General features: G+C 43.0%; 1 protein-coding gene across 1 annotated transcript; it reads left to right on the top strand.

Moving 5' to 3' along the window:
* The first annotated feature begins 728 nt into the window (after nucleotides 1-728).
* Nucleotides 729-9,344, top strand: SULT6B1 (sulfotransferase family 6B member 1). The gene is made up of 7 exons (XM_010166434.2): nucleotides 729-936; nucleotides 4,320-4,432; nucleotides 4,678-4,767; nucleotides 5,794-5,920; nucleotides 6,583-6,677; nucleotides 6,964-7,120; nucleotides 9,214-9,344. Exons 1-7 carry the CDS (start codon nucleotides 735-737, stop codon nucleotides 9,342-9,344), a joined length of 915 nt encoding a protein of 304 aa, XP_010164736.1. The 5' UTR covers nucleotides 729-734.
* Nucleotides 9,345-22,571: the final 13,227 nt, after the last annotated feature.

Genomic DNA, 22,571 nt, shown 5'->3' with positions numbered 1-22,571 from the left:
GGAGCCGGCACCCGCCCGGCTGCGCTTCCTGCTCGGGGAGATCACAGCTCCACATGTGGGGCTCGCAGCTGTTAAACAGGGATCCATCCAGGTGCTGCCATGTGGGTGCTGCAGAAGCCTGTGCCGTGCAACGTCTCGGTGTTTAATTGTCTTGTGACAGAAAAAAGGGCGTTAGTACCGACTGGTACCCACAGGGGGTGTTTATAACCTGAAATGGCACCATCCCTTCCCTCTCAGCGTTGTTCTTTCTGTCTTACGGTTTTGATTTCTTTGTTCTCTGTTATTCACTATCTGCTTTTCTTAACTCATAGTATGCACCTGACTTTATTACCAAAATAAAACCTCTTGGGATTTTCCTTAATGGGAACTTTATTTTCTGTGTGAGATGCTGTTTTTCCTATTAATATTACATAAGATTAGATACAATATTTTGCTGCTTATTCTTACAGGGTGATTCATTTTCCAATTTGGTTTTCCCTGATGTCTGAGTTTGCGGGTATTACTTGCTTTCACTGGGATTTCTTACTAAAGTAATTCCTGCTCTGTAGATTATAAGTGGACAGGATCAACCCAGCTTCAATCTGTAGAAAGGTGGGAACGGAGGGGAGGAAACATACCAAATTTGAGGGAGGGCAGAAATAATGCCAAGGATTTCAACTCCACCCCTTAAAAATTACTATTTAAAGGCACTTTCTGCATTAGACTAACAGTTTCACATCCCAAAGGTGGTAAACATGACTGAGGATCAAAAAACCTTTGTTGATGAGATAAATAAAGCATTGGCAAAGTCTGAAGGGCTTACCTTGAGGGATCTGCTGTTCTCCTACCGGGGGACACCGTATCCTGTCACAGTCTGCAGTGTGGAAACGTTCCAAGCCCTGGAGAACCTGGAAGCCAGAAGAGATGATATGGTGCTGGTGTCCTACCCCAAATGCGGTGAATACATTATAAATTAATTGCTGTAGTCTACAATGCTGTAACTAATTAGCTGACACAGTAAGAAGGAAAACCAACTGATTGTGGGTTTATGTTGTGTGGGGACACTGGACATTTCTATTGCAACCAGGGGCAGCAGGTTTTTGTCCTGCTTTCTCTTAGTTAAGCAGACTGTTGCACTGCTTTTTAATATGGTTTATGTTTCTGAAAGGAAAATAAGTTTTAGTGTTCAAAGATATTTTTGGCTGGAGAAGTGAGAAAAAAGTACATGTTTTTTTATATATCAGTGGGACAAGGCAGCCCTGGCAGCATGATAAACTATTCTGAAAAGGGTGTTGGTAACGTAGCATAGTGTACAAGAGCAATGAAGTTATGCATTGGATTCTTTAATGTGTAGAAAGTGACATGGTGCAGCATCTTTACTTGCATAATTATAAGCTAGTTCTTGGTGTTATTCAGTATCAGCATTGGTTTTTTGTTTTGTTACTGCAAAATAATATTGACTAAGACATGCTGGAAGTCTTAGAGGTTTGCAGAAAGGAGGAAAGGTGCAACAGGAGCAGTGAAAAAAAAACAACCAACCAACTAGTTGATTTTGATCAGTTTTATTAAATGTCAATTGTGACATGGTTGCTTACAACACAGGGATGGATTTTGCTAATATAAGAAATCCTTTCCAAGCGTATGTTTCTTCTTTGAGACCCAAGCAGCAGGAGCTTAGGGTTGTCAGAGAAAATGTGGGTCCAGGGAAGGGTTTCATTGCACTAGCATGGTAGTGGATGTGGCCAAGTTGTGCTCTAACCAGAAAGTCCTGGGTCAGGGTCTCATTCAGCACATAGAACTCCCATTGGCTGGCGAGTTCTGATCTGGTGTATGTAGGGGCTTAAGAAGTCTGCCTGTGGTGTTTAGGGTGAATTTATAGCAGCTGTGAGACAGGACACTGAGCCAAGAGAAAGAGAGGGCAAATACAAAAGGAGGGAGCTGGCACAAAATGTAGTTCCGTTGGGTTTGGGTCCAGGAGTTCTGCTGGACCCTATAAAGACCTAAAAGTTCATTGTCACAACTTGACACTGGCTTTGATTTCTCATAGAGTTTGGAAGAGTTCAGACATGGAATTGTGAGGTTTAGAAACTCAGTAAACTTCACCTGCTTGGGGAGAGGGGTCAGTAGATAAAGAAAGAGATCTCACAGTGTTAATATCGGGCAGTTTGTGGTAGGTCAGCAGTGGGAAATCTTACCCAAGACCACTACCAGTTGTTTGGCAGGAGAGGGAGCTTGCAGCTCCCATGGTTTGCCAGGGAATGCAGCACCCTGTTACCCACAGGCACTGCTGGAAAGGCATCTGCGGGGGGTTGCTTGGAAGAAGTGGGAAAGCAGGAGGTCTTGAAAATGCTGTGTTTGTGCAGTGCAGTGCAGTTACAATCTGCAGGTAAAACTTCTCCAATTTTCTCCCATTTAGGTGTTTGCTCTGATACTATTAAACAGGGCTAAATAGATGTCTTGTCCTAATTTCCTATAGCTTGCAATATGGGGGCAAAAAAGGTGAGAGAGGAGGATAAAAAACAAAAAGGAAATATTATCTGCTCCAGTTTGAAACCAGAAATTGCTGGGCTCCCTCTTGCCCCTTGATGTGACTCTTGGACCCACCAAACCATAATGTCGCCAGACAGTAATAAAAATCTCTCTGCAGGCCTCTTCCTCTTGAACCAAGGGAGCCTGGTGTCTGTCTTCCTCTGACAGCTTCTCAGGTGTTTTCCACGCAGAGCTCAAACTCTTTGGCATTTGCCAGGTTTAGATGAACATGCCTGATGAAGGACTTCCTTTGAGGCCCTTCAAACTTTTTGTCCCTCAAAGCTTTAATATTGTCCTCATTCCTTTTACTTATTAAGTATTATGAAGGTGAAGTAACAGTAAAGTCTCACTATATAAAAGGTTTCCCCCAACTCAGGTGCGCACAGCGGAGAGGAAAACTCTGATGCAGGGGACTATTGGTGAGGTAGAGGCAGAGGATGGTGGAGCTCCAGGGTGCAGTACTTCCCAGGAATGGGTTGCATGGTTGAGAAGCCAGTAGGGGATTTAGACACTAGGAATTTTAGATTTATCATTTGTAGCTTTCAGTTAAAATAAAATTTGTATTTGTGCACATGCAATTAACACTGGGCAGATGAGGACATGGATTTGGAGACTTTTAATACTTTTGGCTCTGCTCTGTACGTAAATGTGAGAGTGATATCAATTATGTGCATCATACAATGTCTTACATATAAATGTGATATTGAGTAGTATATAAATGTAATATATGTATTATAAGACATTGTATGATGTGCACACATTGTATACATATTACTGTATAAATTACATGTGTCGACTGCTTCCGTGCAAACATCCTGAGGCACTTTTTATAACACAGGGTGGAAGTTATCCCTTTCTGGGAATGACCTTCCACTGAAAGCCTGAGAGGTTGAAGCTGTTTGCGTGGTGTGTTCCCTGTTGGTGCCTCTGGCAGCTGTGTTCACAGGGGACTCGCAGCCTGCAGGAGGTGGTGGCAGCTCCACGGCTCCATCTCCGTGGGAAGCCTTCCAAGCACCTCTCCTCAAGTCCGTGTGGGGGGTGCTGTGGGCCAAGGGGAACACACTGTTCCCTCGCTCTGTCCTGCTGGCAGTCAGCAGAGCATCAGTGGAGCAAATGTGATTCCTGGAAACCTCGGGGAAGCAGGCACCATGGCGCAGCTCCAGGAGCTGGCCAAAGGCTCATGCTGGAACAGGATGTGGCATGGGGGAGGCTTTGCTGCAAGATCCCTTCTGAAGGATGAGAGGTGGGGAGGGATGCAGGTGTCCAGTGGTTAACAGCTCTTCTAGCACTTGTTCTGGCATGCACTTTGTGGAGGCAGCAACAGACCCAGCGGAGGACAAGCGCTGAGAGTGACACTGAGTAAAGTACTCCATTTTGTCCTTGACCAAGGCAGTAGAGAGAGGCAGACATTTTCCATGGCAGAATGAGCGAAGCTCCTTGCTCATTCCTTGCTTCTCCTATCCCTTCCCAGGTGTTTCTCTGCAAAAGACAGGAAAGCTCCTGTTATTGTCTGTCACTGACTGTTTTATGAGTATATTAAAAAGATGTTAAGTGCCTTGTTGAGTCAGTTCTGCCCCCAGTGCTTTCCACATACTAGTTATAATTGAGCCAAGAAGGTCACAGTTAAGCAGCTGTTGAGGATCTCATTAACAGAAAACATTATTTTGTTTATAATCATTTGAAAGCTTTAGTGTTATTTGTCATTTGATGACTGTCTATTATGCTGAATTAAGCCATGTAATGAGAAGGCTCTGAGATCTTATATAAACCTCTGATATGTTTTGTTTTGTTCTTTGGGTTTCTTGGTGCAGGTGTGAACTGGCTTATCCAGATTTTAAGTGATTTGATATTTACAACTATCCAGAGTAAACCTGTAAGCACAGAACTACCGTTTATTGAATGTGGAGATCCGGATAAATATCAGGTTAGTGAAAAGAAACTATTGAACCACTTTAAGTCTGTTGTTTTCTGTCTTCTGCACCCCCACACACAAGTTATTAAAATGAAGTCATGCAGCAAGTAAAGATATTTCTCCTCAGAAGGGAAAAAGATAATCTTGGATGACTAATGCCTTTTGATTAGGGGCTGCTTCACACAGGCGACTCCGGCAGATATTGCTGCAGCCATGTAATAAACCTGTTTCACTTACTCTTCTGTTTATTTCTAAAGAGGATGAAGCAGATTCCATCTCCAAGGATTTTGGCAACACATCTGAATTATGATTGCCTCCCCAAGTCTATTTTCGAGAACAAAGCCAAGGTGGGCTTTTTTTTCTTTTTCCAAGAACAAGCCTCATCTTTCTGACAGTACCAGCACGCAAGAGTAATTCTGGGGCCACGTCCTTTTCTTGTGCCCAAGCAGGTGGCACTGGGGGAAAGCAACTTGGAGACATTGGGAGTCTCATGGTGCCTGGGCTGGCTTAGCAGCCCCCACAATTTGCAGTAGCCTTAGGGGTGCTGTAGTTGACTTAAACAAGAACAGATCTAGAGGCTGTTGCAGTGCTCAGAAATGGCTGGAGTGTCACACTCTCGTTTTTTAATGCTACTATTTTCTGTGCTCAACCATGGTTGGAATGAATGTGGCAGCAGTATCTCTGGGATATTGGCTGTCTCCTTGCGAAGAGTCACACTGTTTAAACTTTAATATTTCTGGTACTTGGTCACTGAACAATGGTGGCTGCTTACTGCTTAGGAGATGTACCACAGATGAAGGAAATAATTGGTTAAGGGATGGGGATTTTTTCTGTGTTTCATTGGTATTTTTCCCTGTATGAGACAGGAAAAAATACAACATGTATAAGAAAAAAATGTAATGTGTATAACATGTTTTCAGAAGTGTTCATGCTTCTCTGAGGATTACATTCTCTTGGGATTTCAAGAACATTACTGCCATACTTTGAAAAATGAGAGATGATTGTAACAGCTGGGGTTTCCTGAAGGAGAATCGAACAGAGCTTTTCCTAGCAGGGAAAGCAGGGTTGTCTTGTCAAAGGTTTACTTTCAGTTTACCAGGTCTTAGGTAGTTATGGGATAGTATTAAATGACAATATTACAGTTTTTTCAGTTGTTTCTTTCTACAATTGCTTCATGACATAAGCAAGTCTTAGAAGTGGTAACAAGGTCTTTATTATAATCACATTATAAATTTGTTCTCCATACCTTACCTAATAAAATATTTTATAGCCCCCAGTATGTTATTGATTGCAGAATGTTTGGTTATACTCTCATTTTGGTTGCCAGGGGAAATAAGTGATTTTAAATTGTTGACCTCTTTCTCCTACTCCAGATACTAGTGCTGTTTCGAAACCCTAAAGATACAGCTGTTTCATTTTTCCATTTCCACAACAATGTGCCAGGCGTCCCCAGTTACAGCTCCTGGGAAGAGTTCTTCTCGGAGTTCATGAATGGGAAAGGTATTGCTATAGTTACTGAATGTAGCTGAAGAAGCAACAGAAAAAAATATTTAAAAACAACCAAATGGGGCCAGTGGGAAAACAGCTGTGTCATAATTAGTTTACTGATGGCTATATGTCATGATAAAGGAGGCAGCTGAAAGTCAGAATGGGGAGAATGTCCAAAAGATGCTTTGCTTCTGGGTATTTCGCTATTCCAGGCAAGGGTGTGGGAGTTGCGTGGCAGCTTGACAGTGACACTGGGTCAAAATTCTGCCTCTTAGTGATGGAGGAAATGCTACAGATCTGAAGTGGTAATGAAATGAGAGTTTGTTGTCTTTACTGTTTCTGCCCATGAGGCCAAACACCTCATTAGCAACCCAGATTTTAGATTTAGATTGATGTCTGGCTTTGGCTTTTAAGAGATGTTTATATGACAATACAGTGAGAGAGGGGAAGTGCATAGTGAAATTCTTATTTCTGTGTGGAAACCATTTGCTTACAAAAGTCCAGAGGAAGCCTCTGCCATTCTGTTGTACAGTACAGTACCATGGAAAGGACAGGCTGTCCTGTTTGTTTGCATTGATGTCATTGATAACAGAAGGCAATTCTTCAGTCAGAGATAAATAAGTACCCACTAAGAAAAGAAGGTCACACTGATGCTTTTTTTCTGTTCTTTGCAGTCGGCTGGGGATCCTATTTTGATCATGCAGTCACCTGGAACAAACACATTGAAGATGAGAATACTATGATAATAGTCTACGAAGACTTGAAAGAGGTAAAGCAGATGTTGTATATTGACAGGCAAAACACATCTGAGCCCACTGCTTGAAATCTGCTGAAATTAATAGCAAAAGGCACAGGTTTCTGAAACAAAATCAAGTTGGATTTGTCGACAAGTGGAATCTGGCTATACAAAAGCTGAGCTCCAGTGTAATGCAGAAAACATACTGTGAAGGAAAATATATGTTGTTAATAGATGATGGCACTGCACGTCCCAAGTAGGTATCTCCTTTTTCAGAGGAAGCATGTTGCATGTCTCTCTTTCACTGTATTGCTTTCAGAACCTGACTGCCAGCGTAAAGCAAATAGCTGAATTCTTTGGATTCTCCCCAACGTCAGAGCAGATCCAGTCCATTGCAGACAGGGCCACTTTCCAGGCAGTGAAGGACAAGGCACAGGAGACTCATGGTGCTGTTGGCTCAGTTCTTTTCCGCAAAGGTAAATTTGTTTGTATTTTGTCAGGGTGGTGAGTGGTAGCACTGCATCTTGGGCAGACAGGAATTTGGATTGGTAGATAGTTAACCTTTGTGTAATTTTCAAGGTTGGGAGTTGTTTAAGAGACACTGAATGTGATTCAGGACGCTGTCACTGGGGCTGGTACCATTTGATAAACCCTGTAAAATGTGATTAGCACAAGTGCCCTACAAGTAGCAAACCCTTCAGTTGTAGTATGCAGTAGGCACCAATTAAAACAAAGAAGAGTTTTATTTTGGCTTCTGTGAGTTCTGGGGATTGCTGGGGACTTGGTCTATGGAGTGCCTCCACAGCTTTTTCTTTCTTCTTGGATTTTCCAAATAAACTTTGTGATTGCCTGTGAACCTCAGTCAACACGTGGAATCCAGTCACTCCACAGATTGAGCTGTGTCTTTTAGCCATGGATCAAGCTGGAGCTGTAGAGTCAGACAACCTCAGACTGTGGCCTCCAAAATCTAGATTAAAGGTGGACTGCAGTTTAGGGCAGTGTCTGCTTGCAGTGCACAAAGCTCTTGCAGTTAAAAGCCACATCTTTGGACTTTCTGGCTTGGTTTCACAACTGCTGGTCATCTTTTATAGTCTTCTGCAGCTATACAAGACACATGCCAAAGCTATGAAGGCAGATGAGTAGTTTCCTATGTTTGTTTTATGTTCATATTCTATTGAGGACACCAAATATAAGGCAAACATAAGAGTGGGTCATAATTCTTGGGTCAGAGATCCTTTTCTTGTAGAAAAAAAAAAGAAAAAAGAAAAAAAATGGATTATCCTGAAATGTGATAATAAGAGAGACAAGGTAGTTTTTAAATCGTAGAGTAGTTTGGGTTGGAAGGGACCTTTAAAGGTCATCTAGTCCAACCTCCCATTCATCCATTACGGGCTGCACATGCTGCCATTTCCTGCTCTATGTTACTTGGAGTGGTTTACTAAAGCCACCCTTGCTGTGCTGCTTGTTCCAGCAGCAGAGCCTGCTTGGAAGCACTCATTACTCCTTGTGGGTTTGTTATCAGCTATGGGAAGAAGAGACACAGCATCCAGACAATGAGTAATAGGAGCTGCTATTGCTGGACTTCACCTGCTTATTGCCTAAGTAAGTCCTAGATGCCCTTTTGGGTCTTCTGTGCAGAACTCCAGCAGCAGTAAAGACAGATACCAGCCTCTCCATAAGTGCATTGAGACTTAAAGCCCAACCAGCACTGCAGACATAATCTTTAAGATCTTTTATGCAGAGTCACTCTACAAGGTTTAGAAACAACTTAGAGGTGAAGACCAAGCTGAAGGCAACGCCCTGTTTATTAGTGTGTGCTGCAAATGAGGTGGTGGTGTACAGAAAGCTGAAGAATTGTTGCAGAAGTGTCACAGTGATGGGTAAATACTGTATTTTAGCCAAGTGGGCAATAAGACATAATTCAGGGAGATCTGAGAAATAGGGGCTGAAGCCTGTATTTTGAACAAAAGCAAAGAGAGGGAAAAGAAGAGATTTAGAGGAAGCAACAGCAGAGCACTAAGCCAGACCAAAGCTCGCTGGTTCATCTTGCGCAGGTGGGAACTTTGAGGTCTGTTGGCCACACTCAGATCCAACTCCCAGGCAGCTGTGTTTTGAGTGCTGGGGCTGCCCAGTGCACTCTTCCTCCTTGCTGGGAAGTGAGTAGAGCTCAGAGGAGAGAGGAGGACCTGGGAGAAGCTGCTGCTTTTTGTTTCCCAGCCTGGTTCCAGGTTCAGGCCACTGATGGAGTAGTGAGGGATGATTGACTCATCAGGCATTGTGCTGTTCCTCAGGAGCAGTATGGAGCAGTAGATACACCCTAGTGCCACATGTGCTATATATCACATTCCCCTTTAGCCAAATCCTTCAGCTCTCCAACCCATGTCATATTTATGCAGACTCCCAAACACCAGTTATTGAATCTTTCCGATTCTCTGTAGCCAACAACCATCCAGTTAAAATGTGCAGTTTCCGTGGTTTCTTCCACACCAACCTAGGCTGGGGTGAGGGGTGGAAAGGACTCCTTGGTCCTTAAAGTCAAGAGTAATATTTTAATTTCTTTATATTCCAGGTGTTGTTGGAGACTGGAAAAATCTTTTCACTGAAGCTCAGAACCAGGAAATGGATGACAAATTCAAAGTGTGCTTAGAAGGAACTAAGCTAGGAGCAAAGTTAAAATATGATGTGTACTGCAAGGCTTGAAACTCCTTCAGAGAAAAAAACCCTCATATCCAGCCTGCTTTTCATTCACTCTTATGAAATAAAACAGAAACCAGGACAATATCTGATTTTAAAATTTTGAAAATCTGTGCAATTTGCAAACCTCTATCTGCTGTCTTAACACAAGCAATCCTTGCTCATGCAGTTAGTATCAGTGACTTCACTGGATTCTCTTAAATAACCTGTAGTTCTTTGGCCTTGCTTGGTTTTTAACACTGACTTTTAGCAATGATTTCATGTTATGTGGTAGAACCCTGCGTGGAATATATATGCAGTAGTTAAACCTGCTGATATCACTGGAAATGTATTCAGTATGTTGGAAGTGATTTTCAAAGAGATTTTTTAAAACAATAATGAAGTGTCACTTTGATTCTTATTTTCTAAGTTCATAGTATTCATATATAATTTTTATTTCCAAGTTCATAGTGTAAAATGAAATTTCAAAAGGTCTTTTTGTAGTTGCTTTTTGCACTTTCAGTGTGCTGATAAATGTGTGAAAAAAGTAAAGGAACTCAGTAGTGGAAATTTTCTCCCCTCCCTTTCAGCAATAGTCTTTTTCTTTTCTTTGGTAGTGTGAGATCTCATCCTGAGCAACTGAAGGAATTGCCTTGAACAGAACTTGCTCATGGAGGTTGGAGTCCCTCTCTTGGTGGTGGCATGCTTTGTTGCTTAATCTCAACACCCATGAGGAAAATTGGAAACACATGTTAAGAATACCAGGTTTTGTCCATATGATTGTCAGGACTCCTGGGCACCCACCCTGCTTTGAGGAAGCACATGAAGAAGCTCCTGGCTGGGCAGGACTCGGAGAAAGTCACACCTTCATGCTATCAAGGCAGGGGGGTTGGTAACCCTCTGGTTGACTTGTTTGGAACAAGAGACTTTGTAGACATGAGAGAAGGAAATGTGCTACTTGCATAACTCTAGATGTGGAGCCTTTACTTGGTTTACTTTATGCCTAGCAGTAGTACATATGATTTCAGAGCCAGGGTGTGGAATTTTTTTTTTTGGATGGCTGGGAGCTTTCAGTTGGCACTGTCAGGAGCAAAATGACTCTGCTTTCGTGGTACCATTGGACTAGTGTGCACAAGATGATAGAACACTGAACAGTCTCATTAAGGGCTGGCCTTTTAGGCTGCAGTTTTCCCTTGGGAGACTGATTAAACACTAGTCTTTGACAGCTGGTTGTTTTCCCCACCAGAGGCATCTCTTTATCTCTGAAGAGAAGGAATACAAAGGAAAAAGTACTTGGAGAAGGAATGTGTGGATAATGGGCACACAGTTGCTATTTTAGCCAGTAGAGGAGGTTAAAGTCTTCCTCCTCATAAGTTTGTCAGCTTCTCTGAGAAATAATTGTCTTAAGTGTGGTAAATGACTTAGCAGAAGGAGTGTTTGTTACAGATACATTGGGTAAAGACTGTACCTTAGCCAGGCTGAGAAGCTGAGTATTGGGTGCTTGAGGTGTTGACATAGATGGGCTCTGTGAGACCTTCTGCTGCACACTTTGTTACCTGATTGTAAACACAACAAACTCCCAATCATTCAATGCTAATGAGAATCCCTTTCTAAAAGTCTGCCAGTGACAGAGGAATGATTAAGACAGGTGAACTTCAGTGCATAGTTAAGAATGTCTTGTCATTTTGTAGTCAGGTCTCCATAAAATCTTGAGTTTTTGTCTGGCATATTGCCCTTTAATTTTCTTCTTCTGTTCTAGGTGTGTTTACTGTAGCAATGAAAACTGCATACAGCTCACTGATGGTGCAAAAAACCTTCTGGACCAGCTGTTGGTCCTTCATGTTGACTAGCAAAGACACTAGCGTCCTGAAGACTGGCATTCACATAGTGGGAAGAAAGGATCAATGCAGATGTGAATCTGCTTTCAAAATTAACAGCTGTAATAATGACCATTTAAAATAAGTACACCAAAAGTGGAGTACCAGTGAGGCCTGAAGAGCTGAACAGACCACACAAAACCAAACCATATCAGAATGAAGTCAATTAATACCAAACAAATGAAAGTTTCAGGTTACTGAAGTTATCTCTCACAAGTCTGAGGTTCCCTATAAGCTTTACATAGGCACTGGAGAAAGCAGCGTTGTTCCTTGTGTATTCTCCCCAGCTGTACCTGCTGCAGCAGTAAGTCAAAAACATTGCTAAGCAGTTAATAAAAGGAAGTTCAAAAGGCTTTGATTGAGGATAATGTTGAAACAGGAGCACTACTTCCTATTAAAGTAGGTTGCCTGAATTACTGATAGATCAGTAATAGCCAGCCGGTCCACTTAAACCACTGTATTTCTCAGCTTAAGATTACAATGAAGTATTCCAGGGCAGTTCAAGAGGAAATCCTATCTCAGGATGCTAAATAGGCTACTCTTAAATTTTTATACTTTTTGATCAGCAAAGTTATTTAAGCTGAGGTTGTTTAGCTATCTGAGGGAATGTTTTATAGGTGAAATTCTTAAATTCCTTCAGTCTGATCTGTAAATTCAGATTCTTCTCAGCACATATTCACATACTTGGTAATTGCTAGCTAATGATGAGTATTAAAGAACACTGAGTAAAAGACTAGTGAGAGTGAGGAGCAACTGATTTTTTTTTTAAATTTTTTTTTTTCAGCTTTCTGTATGTTGTATGTTCCGTTCTGTTAAAAATGATGTGGTGGGGTAGCAGGGAAGAAAGCTAGACATAATGTGCCCGGAGAAAGGGAGAATTTGTACCTTCCTCAAGCACTTCCTTAAGCACATTCAGGATGAAAAAGCACTGTGAAGTGCTTTGAGATGGTGGCATTGAAGGTCAAATCCAGTAGCCCACAATTATTGCAGCTATTGACAGCAGCTAAACTAAACAAAAAATTCAAACCTAACAGAAAAATTAAACTCCTCATTGTGGAAAATCACCAGTCATATATTCTTTCAGCCATAAATAGAGGGAGCCATTTTGGTTATGTATTTTCCATTTCTATATTTTACGCTTTGTGTATGTTTTCCCTTTTATACTTGTCTTTTTATTATGATACTCAGCAGTAAAACTTTAAATGGTATTTTAAGGAGTATGTTGGATCATTGAGCTTCTAAAGAAGAGGTTTTTTCACTCCTTGACCACAGTTTTGATTTAATTTTCTCTGTATTTGTGACCTGCTTCACACTTAGCATCTTCCAGCAGTTGTAGGTTTTTATGATGTCTACATTTATGGTAACTGGTAAATGCTGCTCTATTAGTACTTTTGTCACCTCCATTTCCCTTTTGAGTTATTCAGTGATGATCATAAGGCAAGAAAGTATATTAAAATGGTATTGAAAAGAAAAATTGGAGGTCTTCTCGGAAAAGAGAAGCATAGATGTATCTTTTGAATGTGAGAGATGGATCTCTTGTGTGTGTTCAGTGTGTCAATAACCCAGCCAAAAAGGAAGAGAATTCTAGTACTGAGTTATAATAAAATGGGATCAAAGCAGACAGAACTGAGTTCAATTTTCTCATTTACAACATGTGAGCATTTAATATTGCAGCATTATGCAGTACATTAATTGTAAAGATAATTAATGTTGAATTACAATGGAAGTGCTGTAAAAGTACTTGGCGCATATGACATCCACGGGAACATAAAATATTTTTTTTCTGAGGGTAAGCTGGCAATTAGAAGGGATGCCAAATGGATTTATAATGAAGGGGAACATGAAATACAGTCATTGCAATCTTTTTATGACAGCAAATGCCTAGACCTGTATTCTAATAGGGCTGTTTTGTTGGAAGACCTAACACGTTGATCTGAATTTTGGCTGAACAATCACCTTTGGTGGGGATTAGCTTCTGCTGTTTTACTTTTAACACACTGCAGAGCTTGGCAATGTACACTGGAAGTGTTGAAGTTGTAGTGGTCAGTGATTATTGTGGATGTTAATATTGTCAGGATTGATGCAACGGAGAGAAATAGAGAACAAAAACTATGAATGAGAGCCTGCTGTGTTAGGGGTGTGTCTGAGCGCACTGCTAGAGTGCTCTGCTAAAATGTTATTTATGTTCAGATGTTTATGGTCATGGATAGAATTGTCCCATATTGCTATCACACTTTGTGGTACTTGTAGATTGGATGATACGAAGTATTAGCCAATAAAATATTCAGTTTGCATCTGAATGGGAAGTTTTTTGTATGATCATTTGGCTTCTGCAAAACACCAGAGGCTTGAGGAAGATAGAAGATTAGTTTTCGACTTTGCTCAAAACGTGAGGCGGTCAGGAGCAGTCAGGAAATGAAAGGAGGCAGGGAAACTGCTGTCTGGGGAGGCTTGTGTACTTGTGAATCATGTAAGCTCATTGACATATGCTTGTGGGATCTCCAGCGAGTTCCCTGCTGTTCTGCATTTTACAAGCCAGTGAAGCTGTTTTCATTGCTACAACCTTATGTTGCTCTGCTGATGAAATATAAATAGAAGCTTTATGCACTGAGACCGTAAGGTGGTGAGACCTTATGCCGGCGGGTGAGGGGGGCCCTGGGGACCCTCTTTGCCCGTGCCTGGGGGAGCTGGGGCACGGCCTGGTGGAGGCTGGCTCCGCCAAGGCGCCAGTAAGTAGTCTTCCCATTAAACAGGGCATCCGTGCCTCAAGAGGACGGGAAGTTAACTGGAGCAGAATGAAGAACAGCGCTGGAGGCTGCCCTTCCCTGCCCCTGTCCCTCTACAATCGGGTGGGGATGCCTGGCAGCGTCACATCAGATGTGAGCCCGGGGCCCTCGCTGCGCTGAGGGGAGGCTGTGGAGGGAAAACCCCTCTCGCCTCAGGAGCAGCGGGAGAGTGGGGTCTGCCATGGCTGCCACAGCCTGACAGACTGGGGCTCTCCTGCCACAGCAGTTTTCTCTCTTGGGCTGTCCAACGCTACACAACCTGATTGTAAAGGGGAGAGGAGTTGTTCTCCCGTGTCTGAAAAGTAGAGTTCAGCTCTCAGACTGCCCTGGGGCAAATACATGAGGGAGTCGGTTCCCCTCTTGGTGACCTACATCTGTGCTATAGACCTCTGGTGCTGGCCTGCCTGGGCTGAGCGATCACAGGGTGGTGGTTTCTAAAGGATTTTCCAGCAGTAAAGCCTGGCTGCAGTCTGACAAGAGGGAAAAAACATGGCATGGGAGGATGTGGGGGAGCGGGAGCACACAGCAAGCCAGCAGGGAAAGGAGAGCGGCTCTGACGGCCGTATGTGTCTGATGAGCGCGTTCCCCGTACAGCCCGGGATTATCGTCTGGAGCAAAAAGCCTTGTGAGATGTGCGTGTGCTGCAGACCCTCAGCAGAGCAGCAAATGGGTCCGAGTGCTGGGGGTTGCTCAGGCGTCCTGTTGTCGTACTGTGTGTGGAGCAGCGTTCATGGTGGAGGAGTAAACAGGGCAGTCAACAATCTTCTGCGGTTATCAAATGTCAATGTCTCTGTGCCACTTAATTGCTTTTGCAGGCCATTTTACGCCTCTCTGGCTCCCGTGCCCTGACTATTGCCATTTTCTATAAGTGATCTGAAGCACAAGAGACAGAGTGTGTATTTTATACATGGGTGATTTCAAAGTTTCCGTGCAGAGCAGGACAGGCCCTCTAGGGCTCTCTCATGTTGCATTTTTCACTGTCAGTGTTTTGAATGGTTTACAATATAGGGCCATACAAGTGCTTTGTCCACAAATGAATTGTGTGCTGAAAGCCCAAGGGCACTGAAAGAGATGAAAAATGCATTAATATAGAAAGACAACTGTGTAATGCAGTAGAATAAGTACCATTATTAACTACTGTAACTACAGAGCTGTTTGCTGGTGTGACAGACTCTCCAGAATAACAAATACAGAGGTAGCCCACGTTTGCTTCAGAAGGAAAACTGCCTAAAGTCCAGAATTAAGTCAAAATCACTGATAGAGAAGAGATGAGACAGTGGTAGCTTGGATACAGTGATGCTGCAGCCTTTCAGTGGCACCAAGGTGAGTGCATCAAAAGTGTCAATATGGCAAATTGCGTTCATTAAGTAAAAGGACAATTCAGTTGGAAAAAGAAGGAAATCAAACAAATGCAGCATCTCATTGCAAAAGACTGACCATAAGCATGGAATTAATTGAAACTAAGAAACTAAAAGTTAGGCTGACATCCTTTCAGGTAAATTGAGCTCCTTTTGCCTACTGGCCATGGATTACATTTACACTCTTTACATCAATGTACATGAATCCCAATTTTATGATATGGAGGCTTTCAGGACCTAATCCTGTTCTCTGTCCCTGTAACCCACCTGTGACAGCACATCTCTCCCCTGCGGCAGTGCCAGGCGTGGTGTCCCGGGCACAGGGGCTACTGGGATGCTACAGCAACATTATGGTGAGCTTAAAGAGAGGAAAGGAGCTTGAAAAGAAATGCATTGAATGTCTTTTTGTGTGGTTTTCTCATGCTGGCCAAGCAGGAGTCATCTCTAACCTGGGAGCTATGTAGCCATGATTACTGCAGTCCTGAGGACTCAGGTTAGCATGAGCCACAGGCTAGATTTATCAGGTAACACAGTCACTGGGCTACTTACACACTGTGCCTCCAAAAAATGTTGTAGATGTTGACAAAAAAGGACCTAAGAAAGGATTTACATACATAAAATGAGATGTATTTATTTTAAGTAGTGCCACAAATCACCTGCCAGAGGGACTGTTTTGAAGGAAAAGCTCGTACTAATGGCTGGAGGCTAAAGGGAGAGGTAGATGCTTGAAGCCCAAGAAGTGCTTTCAGGCTCTGCGTTCCAGCTCCCTGCCTCTGCCTGCTGCTGGGGAGGGGAAATGGGGGTTTTCAGATGTGCTACATTTTGCACAGAGGTCACAGCAGTCACAGCGGTTAGCTGCAGTGATGTCTGCCGTCCCTCTGCTGCTCCCATTCAGCTTGCCAAGCACTGTGAGCCTTGCTATTGGGTGTTTTACTTCTCCTCATTCACTGTACAGAGGATGTCAGTTTGACAAGTGGGGCTGCTTGGTTTGTAGATTGAGTCACAGCAGTCACAGCGGTTAGCTGCAGTGAGGTCTGCTGTCCCTCTGCTGCTCCCATTCAGCGTGCCAAGCACTGTGAGCCTTGCTATTGGTGTTTTACTTCTCCTCATTCACTGTACGGAGGATGTCAGTTTGCCAAGTGGGGCTGCTTGGTTTGTAGATTGGCTGCTCTGATGTTGCTTTCCTTGAGGGGTCTGTCAGGGCATGTCCATGGTTTGTTGAGATCTTCAGCTGGGACAAGGGGGTCTCCAGTCTGGGAAAGGCAGGTAGCTCTCATGCATTTACTCTGGGGTGCTGTAGTTATAGCCCTCCCCAAGGAAGCTGCCCTGACTGACTTGTTGTGGGACAGGGAGAGTGTATTGGCTTGCACTGACAGGCTTGTGCATTATTCTCTGGGCTCTGGAGGGCATACACCAGCTCTATCTTCTTGCCACTTTTCTGTGCTGCCACAGGCTTTCCATGTTGCTTCTGTTTTCACCGAGAGCCCAGACTGACTAAGTTGCTCAATGACTGAAAGAATAAACATTTGTTTATGCTGTCTGACAAGGGGTATGCCATGTTGCAGGCTGGTATCCTGACAATGCTGTCGTCTCTGTCTGGGGGCAGGCAGGATGTGCTTGGCCACAAGCAGCACAGAGCTTGACTTTCTGAAGGTATGGAAATAATGCATTGGCTATGGCTCAACCTTTACCAGTGCCTGTGAAGTGGACTAGACCTAGCGGGTCTCCAGTCTGGCAATATTTATTATTTGTGTAGCCAGAGCTGCCTTTAGGCAAGCAGTGGTTTGAAGATGGGTGGTGCGAGGTGCCCCTCCTATGGTTAAGGAAGCCAGGACATCCTTGGTGTCTATCATATAAAGGTGGCAGAGATACCAGACAGTGTTGTGTTCTTCTGCTCTGCTGCTGGCAACGGTGGATTGCCTCGCTCTGCCCAGGCAGTAGAGATATGGCAGTAAGTGTATGTGGCACAGTGGCAGCCTCTGAGCCTGAGGAGAGGAGCAACCTCTCTCAGTGCTGTGAGGAACAGCCATTCCCCCGCTGCTGCTGACTGACCATGGTGGGACCCAGACCTTGTGCTGGCCAAGAGCCTGAGCACAGCCCCTCTGAGCGACACTGGTGCTCAGCAGCGTGACCCAGAGGAAAGCCAAGTCCCAAAGTGTGGATACATCAGGCTTGAGTAATCCAGTTTGCCAACCTTGAGCCCAATCATGGGCCAGTGGCCAAATGCAGTGACAGTGTATCCTGGGGTGAACCTGGCGGGTAAGCGCGTGGAGCCGTGGGGCTGCTCGTGGGCGCGCTGCTGGGCACACGCGTAAGTGGCTGTGCTATCGGCGTGCCGGGAGAGTAAAGCAGTGAATGAGTTTGTTTTGGGGATGGTCTGGAAAATGGTGGCTGTTATTTTTGTATTTAAATATTGATACGTGCACTCACTAATCTTTTAAATGGTAAAACTGAATGTAATTTGACTGTGTTCTGGAGTGATTATATAGAAGTCACTTCCTTTTAGAAATGGTTGTTTAGAATTAAATGAAATATTATATTGCTAGGGTTCACAGACTTTTGCTAACTTATATGAACATAATAGTTAATTGGCATTTAATTATGTGTGTAACTAATCCAAAGCAATACAAGGTTTTATAAGGATAAGTGGTAAGCTGTCATGTAGGTGGTTTCTCTAAATGGCTTCATAGCATTTAGAAGAACAAAAGAAATTGCACATAAATAATAGGTTATTAGAAATAAATGGGTACGCAATTATTCATAACATCAGAAATGGACAATTCAGTTCACAATGGAATTCTTCAGAACCCTACAGCTACAGTACTTGCATAAAATAACATCTGAAATTTGCAATTGGCTTTGTTTCCCATTTAGAATGCCTCATGTAATTACTACAGCAGTCCCCCTTTGAAGAAATCCATTATAGTTTGAATTATGTTAATTCTTATGCTGTGAATAATTTGCCATATATTCAGTAAAATGGATTTGGTTTTTTGGCCCCTTAAATATGAGTGAACCATCTTATGGGGATACATGCTTGACATCTTTGTAGCCATCTTTTTCTGGTTTATCCTATAAAGTTTTTGCATAAAAGTATCATACATTTAATTCTCTAATTAGGAGCTAATTTGTGGATTAGGAGAAAGTTTAGACCTATGTTTACCTTTGGAGAGCATAGCTGGGTGTTTGGGATTGTTACAGCAAAAAACCCCTTATTTTTTCCTTCTTTGGACCATAAATGTTACCTGAAATTAAATATAAGAGCAGTGCCACATTCTGCTCTTGGATGAATGCTCTTATTAGAAACAGCTGCTGTGGTGGCATCAGCATCAGTCTGTTGGGGATGAGTTTGACCTTTTAAGTGCTCTCTCATGTGTACTGGAAAATGCTCCAAGTTCCTTTGTATTGAGGGGAACAGGAGGGAATTCATATCGTGCTCTTGTTTTGTGCCATGGGAACACGGTCAGGTTGCCGAGGGGCTGGCACTGGTTTAGTCAGTAAGTATTAGTTCTGTTCTATTTGTTTGATTACCAGGTTCAGACAAAAGTAATCTCTGAAAAGACCTATCACAATGCCTTTCAGCAAAACATGGCATGATCCTGCCCTCTAAGTGTCAGATTACTGTTTGTATTGTGACAATCCATTCTCTGTGTAGAGTAAAAACAAAAAGCTCACTATATTTTCACACCATTACAGGAGAGAGATGCCAAATTACACGGAAAATCCTGAGGGATAGTAAAGTCTCTTTAGTTGTACGTATTTTCATCATGTCTCCTCTCAAGGCAATGAAGCCATCAGTACCTAGGTACTCTTGGTGCTTAGAAGATACGAGGAACATACTGGAATTTTCATTTGTTCTTTACATTGCTTCCCCTAAAATATCTGCTCGGGTTCCTTCAGGTAGATTCCCCAGGGGATTTTGATGTCTCAGTGCCCTGAAATCAGACACTGATTCTCCCCCTTCCCTGCTTCCCTCCACCCTGCAAAACAAAAAAAGTAGCAAGGAGTGGCCCTCTCTGCTTATTTAACTGGAGTGATGATGCCAGCGTCCCTGTCTTGTCTTTGTGGGACAACCTTATAGTATGATCATACTCCTAAGTTTAATTCCTTCTGCAACTGGAGGGATCAAACCTGTGTCTCCCAAGACAGAACAAAAATGCCAAGTTTTAGGCTGCTGTGGTGTAAGGGGACTTTAGCCACTCTCCTGTTGAAGCTGTTGCACTTAGCTTAAAATGATCAAAATTAATTGGGCGAGACAGAGGGAACACTGGGGCAACGTACACGCTGTTGAGAGATGGGAGGTGAGGGGCTGAAATGTGAGAAGGGAGGGAAATGAGTATTTCTTGTATTCTACAATAGTACATTAATCGCTGAACTCTGCATCGTGCTGTATTTCTTAAACAGAAATGGCTGTTGCTGCTGTGCTGGGTGTGGAGAGCAATCCTATGGGTGCACATCGGGCAGGTGTGCGAAGCCAGAGGTCCTCAGAGGCTGGGGAATGTCCCTCTGCTGCCTCTGATAGGTTTAGACATGGGAGAATGAAAATATATGGACATATGGGCACGAAGACAATATGATCCCCAGGTCAAATGGAAATTTCTGCTCTCAGGGTAACACTCATACAGGCAAACATATCTGCCTGTCTGTCCTACTCTCGCTGGATACGAGAGCAGTACCCTGTCTCCATCACCTCCATGTCTCTTGGGGCAAGCAACAGGACTGCTGGGAAATAAGGGAGGCAAAGAAGGAAGGCTGGGGCAGTTTGAAAGAGAGACATTTCTGACAGATGAATGGTTGGAAAAGGTAACTGAGGATTGCTACAAAATTCTGTACAACCCAGTGTTCCACTTGTACCTTTTTGTCCAACTGTCTTCTGTAGTTTTTAGCCTCCAGTGTGACTTTCCTATACGGCAAACCTTTGTTTGAAGATACCTGTTCTGGCAAGACAGCCCCTGTATGGCTTTACTGCCACCTTGTCCCACCTGCTCTGTGTCAGCGTGGACACACCGAAAGCAGCACAGAAAATACAGGAGGAGAAGTGCTTTTGGCACTTTGCTACTGGTGCCTAGAAGGAGAATGGGTGGGTAGTCTCTAGTTTGCAGTGTCATTTCCAGGCTGTGCTATGTCTGCAGCTCTTCTGGAGAGAAGAGATTAAAGAGCTTCAAGATGTGCCAGCATTACATAGAAATCTTGGCATGCAACAGCCCTGGGAACATCAGTGTCCCAGTTCTTAGCTTCTAAAGTGTCTTTTTTGTTCCCACTGTTGTTTCCAGGAAATGTATCAAATGGCACAAGCTCCACTCCACCTGATCCCCTGGGGAAGGCCTGCTGAAGACCTGAGCCTCATGTTGCAACCTGCAGGTGTCAAAGATTTGTTAATCAGTTTAAGCCAGCTACTTCAGCAGGGCTAACTAAAGGGAGTAGCAAGATGGAGAAGAGGAAAAGGAGACAGCAGGTAAGAGAATAAAAGGGGAGGGGATGTGTGTGTCCTCGGTGGCTGTGAGTTAAAAATGTAGCAAAAAAAGTCAGGGATATCAGCACTTTATAACCAAGTTATTCACACCACACAGGACTTCCTATCACCCTAAGCCACGTGTTGTTCCAAGGCTGTGTGTGTGTATTCAACGTGTACCTAGGTACTAGTCCAATAGTTACTGCTATTTTTACACAAAAGGACATTAAGAAGCAATTTGTGCAGGATTATTACTCTTGTAAACTTCTCATTATCAGTCCTGCTAATCCCCAAACAAAAGCTGAAACTGCGGTAGTTACTATTTATTGACCAGCTAAATAACAGTCTGTCTCCATCACTGAGTTTATTGATTTTGTTTGTTTTACTGCTAATGAAATTTGACAGCATTTTAGTTGTAGGGGGATTTTATGATTTATACTGATGTTGAAAGATTGGTGCTAAGAATTAGCTAATTATGTTACACAACTTTTCACTACAAGTTCTAATTCTGCTTGCGTAGAAGGGTGTACTCTGAACCTAGTTTGACCACAGTGTTCATTTTGAATCAAAAGTAAATGATTTTTACGTTTTCCTGATAAATGCTTCTATCGATTTCTCTACTACTTAAGGCCCTGCTTTAAGACAAAGCACTTGTTTAAATCAATCCCTATTCAGAACACATGTGAGAACAGGCTTAGTTTAAGGTCCTCTGTAGACCACCTGGGAGTTCTCCCTGCATTTTAAGAGTGTTTGTATTATGAGAGTGTTTGGGTTAAGTCCATTAGTCATGGTCTCACTCACCCTTCATCTACCACTCTCCTCGATCTTAAATGGTGATAAAATATTCCCTCCAGATAAGTGAGTGGTTAGCACCAGCCCACCTCTCAAGCCTGTCAGGGTCCCTCTGGATGGCATCCCGTCCCTCCAGCGTGTCAACAGCACCACACAGCTTGGTGTCGTCGGCAAACTTGCTGAGGGCCACCAGGATGATCCAAGGGCTGGATTTGGTTTCGGGACTGTCTCTGCTCTAGGATCTCAGGGTGTGCAGGGTTACACCTGGGATCAGGTAAGTCTAGATTTTGGGGGATTTACAATACCTGTGGGAGAGCATTCATCCTGATGAAAATTTCACTCTAACCCCTAACAGTTTAATGAGCTAAAGATCAGATATGTGGTACTGAAACAATTCAGATATAGTTACTTTCGTTTCTATAGCTTATATAATTCTAATTGTCCTTCCTTAAGTCAAGTACACATGGTTCTTCACTTCACATTGCTTATGCAATTGCTTTGTAAGTTTGTAAAAGTATTTGCTGTTCCTGTGGCTTAAAGGGTCAGCTATTGCTTGGGGCTCAAATGTAGTTTTGACACAGCCTTCGTGTGTCCTGCCAAAGGTCAAGGATTACAAAAACCTTGTTTTGTCACATGTGTAGAATGATGTTTTTTGGGTTTTTTTGGACAAGATAAAGATCCCAAGAACAGTTTATTTGCTGCAGTAGTGCAAAAGCTGTGGTGACCTTTGAAATTAAGTGTAACTGAACTCCAGTATTTATTGAACTGCGCGAAAAACTTCTAAATACCTCAGAGTTCTTTGTGAAGTACTCCTGCCTTCTGGCATCATGTGAAATATTGAGCACTAGAAATTATTTCGGCTATGCATTTAAAAATAACTGTAGGAATGTATGAATATATATTTCTCTGGATTCTGTGGGATATAATGAACTCTCTGAGAGTGTTAATGCCATGCTGAAAACTAGACAAGCCTTAAGTCCTTAGCTGTT

This window comes from Antrostomus carolinensis, unplaced genomic scaffold (assembly GCF_000700745.2).
Source record: "Antrostomus carolinensis isolate BGI_N321 unplaced genomic scaffold, ASM70074v2 scaffold25234, whole genome shotgun sequence".
NCBI lineage: Eukaryota > Metazoa > Chordata > Aves > Caprimulgiformes > Caprimulgidae > Antrostomus > Antrostomus carolinensis.
This window is presented reverse-complemented; position numbering and strand designations above follow the sequence as displayed.